This window comes from Chrysochloris asiatica, unplaced genomic scaffold (genome assembly GCF_000296735.1).
Source record: "Chrysochloris asiatica unplaced genomic scaffold, ChrAsi1.0 scaffold00003, whole genome shotgun sequence".
In the NCBI taxonomy this organism is placed as follows: domain Eukaryota; kingdom Metazoa; phylum Chordata; class Mammalia; order Afrosoricida; family Chrysochloridae; genus Chrysochloris; species Chrysochloris asiatica.
This window is the reverse complement of record NW_006408521.1, coordinates 27,664,382-27,673,163: the sequence shown is the minus strand read 5'-3', so window position 1 is coordinate 27,673,163 and position 8,782 is coordinate 27,664,382. Positions and strand designations below refer to the sequence as shown.

The following is an 8,782-nucleotide window of genomic DNA, read 5'->3' as shown; positions in this document are numbered from 1 at the left end:
TGCCCTCCAGGCCCCCAGGTCCTTCCCCATCATCCCCTTCATCTTCCTCCCCAGGACACTGGCCAGAGACTGTCTGCAGCTGCACTGCAGAGCCCCCTGTGCGGCCAGCCCGGCCCAGTGAATATTTCCTTCTGCGCCCTCGTGGTCCTCCCCGCAGACAGGCCATGTAGAGGAGGGAAGAGGCCAGGATGAGGCAGAGGCCACCAAGCGCAGCAATGGCTAGTACATAGAGTAGCCTCACATCGGGTGTCAGTTGGCTACCTGGCGCCGCAGGGGCCTGTGGAGCCGGAGCAGGAGTGACTGGCCGGACCGTGAGGCTGTACAAGGCCAGCAGAGTGCGGAGGCCATTCTCCTCAGCATAGCAGCCATAGTTACCACTGTGCTCGGGCTGTGTGTCTGTCACCAGCAGCCCGTCCACGCCCACGCGGTAGCCACCCTGCCCATCATTCAGGCCCATGCTCCCATTGAGCAGCCACAAGGCCCGGGCCAGGTTGGATGGCTGGTCACAGGGCAGAAGGACATCATCACCCCGGAGCACGGAGCGGGTCTTCAGTGGTGGTGGTGGTGCTGGGAGGGAGGTGCAGGAGGAGAGGTCAGTGTCTGTCCATCTCCAGGTGGGACTCCGGGGGGCACTGGAGATGGCAGGCCAGATCATTCACTGCTAAGTCCCATGCACAAGCTAACCCAGCACTCCATACATGCTACTACATCTGTTTTACACTGACCCTTATGTGACCCGGGAAGCAGTCAGTGCCTCAGGCCTCTTCTCTTCCATGCTCTCATCCTCTCCCTCGGCTTCAATTCCTGCCATCTGCTAAGGATTCCCCAACTCTGTCTCCAGCACAGACCTCTCTGCTAAGCATCTACCACATGCTATCTCTGAGACACCTCCGAAAAACTGAGGCCAGAGCTTCCCTCTTGAAGTACCCCAAATTCTTTCCTTGAATTTCCCATCATGCTCTGCATGGCCCTGTGTGATAAACTGAGTGGCAACACCAGCTACTCAGTTGCGTAAGTCAGAAATGGGTCTCCCTTACCTTCTCTTTTCCCTGCACTTTTATATCCAACCCTGACCAAGATTATTCTTCCAGAATCTACCTCAGACTTGTTAGCTTTTCTCGTTCCACAATTACCAGCACCCTTTCCAGCACTGGGGTGATGTTTTGAAAATGCAGAATCTGATCATGGTACTCTGCTGCCTCAAACTCTTTAGAGGTTTCTTGTTGCTGTTCAGATAAAGGCCAGAATTCTCAGCATGGCCCTTGCCTGTTTATCTAGTTTCATGTCTTGATGCTCAAACACCCTAAGATATCTCGCTGCCTGCTGTTCCCTCCGCTTGGGTGTTATCCCCCTATCCTGAGCCCTCCACTTGCCTCATTAGCAGCATAGTAGAACATAATGGTTCAGAGACTAGACTCTGGAGCCAGACTACTTGGGGTCAGGTTTGAATTCTGACTCTGCTGCTTATAGCTCGGAGTAACTTTGGGCCCTTTACTTCACCTCCCTGTGCCACAAAGAAGTTGCCTCTCATGGAGGTAATATGGCACCTATCTATGGGAATACTGTCAGGATAAACAAGATTATGTAGATAAGCATCTGGTCAGTGCCTGGCACATTGTCTTCTTGTTGTTGTTAAATGCTGTCAAGTCAATTTCGAGTCATAGCAACCTTGTATAGGGTTTCCAAGGAGCAGCTGGTGGGTTTGAACCGCCGACCTTCTGGTTCGCAGTCCAGTGCTTATCCTATAGAGCCACACCAGGAGTACTCAATAAATGAGAGCTATGAAGATTTAACGTTTGTTCTTCCTTCAGGTGTCAGCTCAGTCACCAGCATTTCCTAGGGGAAGTCCCCATTAGTCTTCTGAACACTTATAGCTGTAATTTATTCCTTTCATAATAAAAATATTTAATACAATTGTAATGAATTATTTGTGTGATCATTTGATTAATGCCCCACCTCCACCACCACAGAAGTGATGACACTTCTCATCTTGGACTTGTTTCCTCATTTGTAACTCATCTGGGCAGCAAATTGAGCCCTTCCAACAGGCCAGGCTCTGTGCAGGGGGCTGCAGATGCAGAGGAGAACAAGACAGACCCACATGGCCCCTCCTGTCATGGAGCTGAGAGGTCACACAGTTCTCAAGAGTCCTCTGTTCTGCTGACGTTCAAAAGCTTTCATCTTCACCAAAAGTGCACAGACACATACTCCAAGACACACACATGAAAGAGGACAGGCCCACACAAATCTATGAGTGCCACTGACCTGTGTCCCTGCTGCCCTCACAGCCTCGGTTTCCTCTCTCTATGTCTTGTATCAGGGCTGTCCTGGGGACAAAGCATTGCGACTCATGAACACAGAGAACTGGGTTTCAGTTTCTCCAGCAAAAGGCTCCACAGGACTGTTAGCAATGACGGGCCCCTCCTCCACACCCCCTACAGCTATACAGTGGACTTCCTCCACTCAGCCCTGACTCCTGGGAATATCTGACCCCACTGTCACCGCCAGTGCCACCACCTCCCATCCTCTCATCTGACACCTGTTGGCTAGGGTAGTGGTCACCACGCAGCCACAGATGCTGGGGTCCCAGCCGCAGTAAGGGTCCCGGGCCAGGATGCAGTCGTAGCAGGAGCGATAGCGGTAGCAGCTGGACAGTGGTAACTGGATGACCCCACTGGGGGTTCCTATATAGAGGCTGTGCTGGGAGCCAGGAAAGACAGCTGGTTGGCATCGTGCCCACTCCCAGTCCCTCCATCCCAGAAGGCTTTAGTGAGGGTAACAAGTCAGGGACTACCTGTGTTGGTGAGATGACCAGATTCTCCACAGACTGGGGCTCCCTTAGCACTTGTGTCTCTTCAATGATGTGCATCCCAGAGCCCAGGACCACAGCCTTGTGGATCCAGCCATCAGCTGGCATGGAAAGGGCAGAGGAGAACAAGACAGATGAGACCCAGTCAGATGAGACCCAGCAATGGAGCCTGCTCTCAGCCCCCACAATAGGCCTGATGGGAGCTGTTAGGTGTCATGAGGTCAGGGACAGGGAACCAGCCAGTAGCAGTAGTCCCTTGGGCCCATGGAAACTCCAAGTGGTCATGGCAGCAATTATTGGGTTCGGAGGCATTAGTGGTTAGGGTCAAACAAATGTCATTGTGGTTGGTGACAGGGCTTGCAGTTACCAACAATCAGTGGCCACCAGGGCCAGAACTGAGTGTTCATTGAAGTATCCCCCTTGATGGACATCAGAGTTTTGTGATAAAGGGTCACCTAGGGGCCTGGGGGTCCATAGGGATCAAGGGTCAGCAGTCACCAGAGGGCTCAGGCCAGGGGTCAGGAGCACCTGTGCCCAGAAAGAGCAGGTCATAGGTGTGTCCAGAAGGCGTGGTGACAGGTATCCCTGTGAGGTGTGTGTAGCGCACACTGTGCTTGAGCAGCAGGGACCGTCCACGTGTGGGTATCAGAGGTCGAGCCATCAGTGGGTGCAACTTCACAAAGTCCAGGACCATGGAAGGCAGGTCCCGAGATGAGTTGTAGCCTCGGCTACGTAGTGAGTCTGTGATACACTGGGGGTGGGGATAGGGGCAGTGAACCTTGGGACTCTATTGCCTGCCTACCCTCCCCACAAGTGTTGGTCCCAGGCTTGAGTGCTCACCGAGCCAGGCCGGGGCTCAGGCACCCCACCATCATAACGGCTCCAGCGCCGGACACCATCCTGGTACTCCATGTAGGGACCTGAGAAGACAGCCTGCACCTCTGCCAGGTCATAGCGGCAGATAGCTGAGGCCTCCAGAGTCTTCCTAGGGGTGGGGCATGGGATGGGGCTGAATGTCATTGGGCAGAGCCTGTCCCACCCCATACCTCACCTGGTACTCACTGTCACCCTAAGCAACCCACAGAGGGACCACTGAGCAGCCTGAGGCTCAGCAGACCACTATGCCTCTGGCCCTAGACGAGCTGGTCACGCCTGAAATTCTCTTTGCAGTCAGCCCTCTCTGCAGCTGGTCCTATCTCATCCTCACTGACTTCTGTTCCAGCCCCTCCACTGTCCCCGTTCCTTGCCTCCCCACTGTCCCTGCACTGACCACTGTGTGGTCAGCGTGAAGGCCGCATAGAAACGCGTGTGGGCTGAGGTGCCAGCATCCAGATGGCAGACACCACGCAGAGTCTCATACTGTGGAATGTGGCAAATGAGACGCGCCTTCAAAAACGAAGTCCACTTCTTCTGCAGGATCTTCTTACCTCCCAGGTCTCCCTGGGGAGGCAGGGGCACAGGGTCACAGGCCGGAATCTAAGGTCCAGCCTTAATTCTTGGCCTGGCCTCAGCCCTACCCACCTTGCAGACACGGGCCACACGGGCCACCCGGTGGCTGCTGCGACTCTGAGCGAAGCTGCCAGATCCCTCCTCAGCTGCCCGCTCCGTGAAAAAGTAGTAAACCTTGTCATCATCTCCCACTGGGCTGGCTTCGCTCTCCCGTACCAGGACAGAGAACACGAACTCAGCATCTGTGGGCAGGGCAGTTCCAGAGGCTTCTGGGTCAGGCTGGGAACTTCTCTCCATCTCCCTCCCCCTCCCCCTCACTTGACAACACCCAGGAATGAACAGGCTCACCTGGGGATTGGGATGTGGAGGACTCAGCTGCCCAAGGGAGAAAAAAAAGAAAACATAGTCCCCTGCCCCCACCCTATGCCTCATCCTTCTCACCATTGAGCCAGTGCATGGGTGCCTCCTCAGTCCTCAGGGAGTGGGGGTGGCGGCTCCGGCGGATGTCAGGAATGCTCCGGAATTCATAGCGCGTGGCTGTGTAGAGGCCCCCATCTGGGGCAGGGACATGCCAAGCATGAGAGAAATGTCACATAGAACAAGAGCATGTGACACACATGAAGGGTACATGATACACAAGAGCAGCAAGTCCCACCAACAAGATCTATGTCCCCAAAACAGTTTGTGGGTGAGGAGCCAGTGTAGGGAAGAGAGCCCACTCACCAATGATGAGGCCCGTGAAGCCACGGGCAGGATCATAAGGACACTTCTCTTTGCCTTCCTCAAAGGTGGCTGGCAAGGTGAAGGCCTCAGAATCCTAAGGGAAGTAGAGGTCAGAAGTCAGTGGTCCTGAGGAGCAGTCTGGGCTCAGTGACCAGTGATCAGGGTAGGAGCAGGCGTACTCACAATGGCTGCACAAAGGGGCTGGAAGGCATGTGTTCCACATGTGTAAAGGTGGGTGGCATTGAGCCGCTGAAGGAACCGCACGTGGTTGAAGCATTCAGTCTGTGGATGAGGTAAGGAGGGGGCTGTGAGCCCCTGACCAGGTAGAAGACTCCATCGGTCAAGCTTTGTCATCTGGCTCGCTTCCACCCACAGCATAAGTAGTTCTTTTCATACTCCCCAGGGGCCTTCTCACTACCCAGAACACACATTTTCCCCTGGAACTCACTGCCTTGTGAGAGGTATGACCCTTCTCTCTATTCCTGAGGACACACAATGCCACTCCACCAGCTTTTCCTCTAGCCCCACCACCCCTGCTCAGGAGCTCCTGATAGGCTTCTCCTGTCACATGGAGAAGTGCCTTCTCTCAGTCTTCCAGGCCTGGAGCGCCTACTACCAACTCTACCCCCAGGCTGCAGCCCTCTCTCTCCCACAGACACATCCAGGAAATCTCCCCCAGACATATCCAACATCTCCCCCACAGACACATCCAACACAGCTCCCCCACAGATATAGCCAACTCACTTGGCCGGAAACCTAGCTCATCACCTCCTCCCTAACCTGCCTCTTCCCCCTAAACCTGTCCATCCAGTCTTTCCCACCTGTTTCTTCCATGCATTCTATTACTCAGTCCAGAAACCAGGACTCATTCCTCATGCTTCCCTCTCCTGAACTCCCATATTCAGTCTTGCTCCATTAGTAACTGTTTGTCCTTAGTGTCTCCTGACTTGGCCCACTTCACCTTCATCACAGCCACCCTGGACAAATACAGTGGCCACCTGATGGCTCTCTAGACCCTCTGGCATGCTTTTCCTAACAACTCTACTTATTTAGTGAATGAGGAATGCAAGTACACAAGCAATAAGTACAAAGGGTTATGTTGTAAACACCTGTCCCCAACACCCTGGTGATGTCAAAGGAGACCACTGGTTCTGCCATAGACTTTTGCTTCCCTCCAGCTTGCTTTCCAGAACATATTTTTTTTAATGTAAGAGATCACATCACTGTAGTGTTTTATTAACTGTTTATTATGTGTTGTGGGCTTCATGTCACTGTATTTACAAAGCCCTTCAGTGCTTATCAGTGCCCTGTAAAGAGCCCCATGTACCACTGGCCCTGTCTGGTGGGAGTTCTTCCTTTGGCCTCATGTTCTCTACTCCAGCCACACTGGCCTCTGTTCATCCAGTGTTCTGAACTATTGCCCTCTGGATTTCTCTGCCTTGTTAACAATTTCTCCTGCTTCCTGTTACCCAGGGTTGAATCCATGATGGCCTCTTCCCACTCTTACCTCACCCTCTCTCTCCTTTGTACCAGCCCCCTCAGGCCTCTTCCTCTGACCCACACAATGTCTCCAACTTCCCCACTGTTCTTCCTAGTTTAATCCATCTAGTCCTGAGCTAGGTTCTTATTTCTCTAACAGTCTTCTCTCAAGAGTGTTTACATTTAAACAAAAAAGAAAAGGTGGGGGGATGGGATGAATTCTGTGGTCAAATAAGTTTGGAAATCACAAGATAAAACCGGTCTTTACTGAAGAACTTCTCAGAGCCTCAAGGATGTTGCTATGCATTATGGGATTGAGCAGGTAGTGTTTCCCAAATGAACCTGATCAATTAATCAAAGCCTCTTTTGAAAATTAATGTTCCTCAGAACAAAAGTTGTCCAGACTTCGTGGGGAAAATGTCAGAAATGCAGAATCTCAGGCCCTTCCTCAGGCCTACTGACTTAGAATCTGCATGTTAATCACACACATACCCTGCTGGTTCCGGTGGATATTATAGTTTGAGAGTCTCTGAAGTGTCAAATCGCCAGATGCCCATTGTCACAAAATAAAATCCAAATCCCCTGCTGGCCATTATGGCCTCCCCAGCCCCTTTCTACTCATGATTTCTCAGGATGCAGCCTCCTTTGTCAGAATATCCTGGGCATGCCTCTTTATACGTAGCTGCCTCAACACCACCCCACATTCCCTGAACCAAAATCCCCAGAATGGCAGGCTTTGGAAATAGGTATTGTTAAAAAGGCCTTCAATGAACCTGTTACACAGCCGGATGTGGGCCCCTGACACAGCTGTGTCACCCAGTGTCACCCCCATGGGCCTCCTCCTGCACCAGACCACACAGAATCCTTAATGATGTTTATTATCAATTTTAATCAAGAATATGTGATAAAGCTACTAGACCTCATTGGAAGATTCAGCAAAGTGGCAGGATATAAGATCAACATACAAAAATCAGTTGGATTCCTCTATACCAAAATGACAGTGCTGAAAAGGACATTAGGAAAACAATATCATTTAGAATAGCTGCCCAAAGGATGAAATATCTAGGAATAAATGTAAACAGAGAAACAAAGGACTTATACAAAGAAAACTACAAAACACTACTACAAGAAACCAAAAGAGACCTACAAAAATGGAAGAATGTACGATGCTCCTGGATAGGAAGACTTAACATTGTGAAAATGTCAATACTGCCCAAAGCAATTTACACATATAATGCAATCCCAATCCAGATTCCAATGACATTCTTCAAAGAGATGGAAAAAACAATTACAAACTTTATATGGAAAGGAAAGAGGCCCAGGATAAGCAAAGCAATGCTTAAGAAGAAGAATAAGGTTGGAAACCTCTCCTCAACTTCAAAATTTATTACACACTACAGTGGTCAAAACAGCTTGGTACTGGTACAATGAAAGATCAATGGAACAGAATCGAGAATACAGAAATCAACCATCCACAGTCAGCCAACTGATTTTGGACAAAGTACCTAAATATATCGCATGGGGAGGGGATAGTCTCTTCAACAGATGGTGCTGGGAGAACTGGAAAGCGATATTCAAAAGACTGAAAAAAAAAAAACAACAACCTTTACTTTATGCCTTATACAAAAAACAACTCAACATGGATTAAAGACCTAAATGTGTACCCCACAATTATGAAGGTCATCAATGAAAACATAGGGACAAATGTGAGGGCACTAATTCAGGGCATACACAGCCTACCAAACATTTTGAAAACTACACAAATAGTAGTAGACAAAATAGATAGATGATTGGGACATACTAAAAATTGAAAACTTATCTGCATCAAAAGACTTCACCAGAAAAGTAAAAAGGGAACCCACAGAACAAGAAAAAATCTTTTGCAACAACACATCAGACAAGGGACTCATTTCTTAAAATATGTAGAAAACTACAATACATCTTCAAGCAAAAGACAAATAACCAAATAAAAAAATGGGCACAGGATATGAACAGACACTTCACCAGGGAGGAGATCTGAGCAGCCAATGAACATATGAAGAAATGTTCACAATCACTAGCCATTAGAGAGATGCAAATCAAAACAACAATGAGATATCATCTCACACCACCAGTAGCAGCAAAGATCAAAAAAGCAGAGGACAATAAATGCTGGCGAGGATGTGGAGAGACTGGGAAGCTCCCGCATTGCTGGTGGAATTGCAAAATGGTCCAAACTCTGGAAAGCAATATGGTGCTTCCTCAGAAGGTTGGAAATAGAAATACCTTATGATCCAGCAATTCCTCTACTTGGTATTTACCCACAAGAGATACGAGCCATAA

At 50.0% G+C, this 8,782-nt stretch overlaps 1 protein-coding gene across 1 annotated transcript in view; it reads right to left on the bottom strand.

The window, feature by feature from the left end:
* SEMA4G (sema domain, immunoglobulin domain (Ig), transmembrane domain (TM) and short cytoplasmic domain, (semaphorin) 4G) overlaps positions 1-8,782 on the bottom strand; it is a 13,818-nt gene that overhangs the window by 315 nt on the left and 4,721 nt on the right. Inside the window, exons 4-14 of the mRNA XM_006831469.1 lie at positions 5,165-5,263; positions 4,982-5,075; positions 4,700-4,813; positions 4,331-4,500; positions 4,080-4,249; positions 3,650-3,794; positions 3,338-3,560; positions 2,795-2,910; positions 2,528-2,700; positions 2,266-2,330; positions 4-567 (exon numbers count right to left, since the gene is read on the bottom strand). Of these exons, the coding sequence (XP_006831532.1) occupies positions 4-567; positions 2,266-2,330; positions 2,528-2,700; positions 2,795-2,910; positions 3,338-3,560; positions 3,650-3,794; positions 4,080-4,249; positions 4,331-4,500; positions 4,700-4,813; positions 4,982-5,075; positions 5,165-5,263 (1,933 nt within the window). The remainder of the gene's footprint in view (positions 1-3; positions 568-2,265; positions 2,331-2,527; positions 2,701-2,794; positions 2,911-3,337; positions 3,561-3,649; positions 3,795-4,079; positions 4,250-4,330; positions 4,501-4,699; positions 4,814-4,981; positions 5,076-5,164; positions 5,264-8,782) is intronic.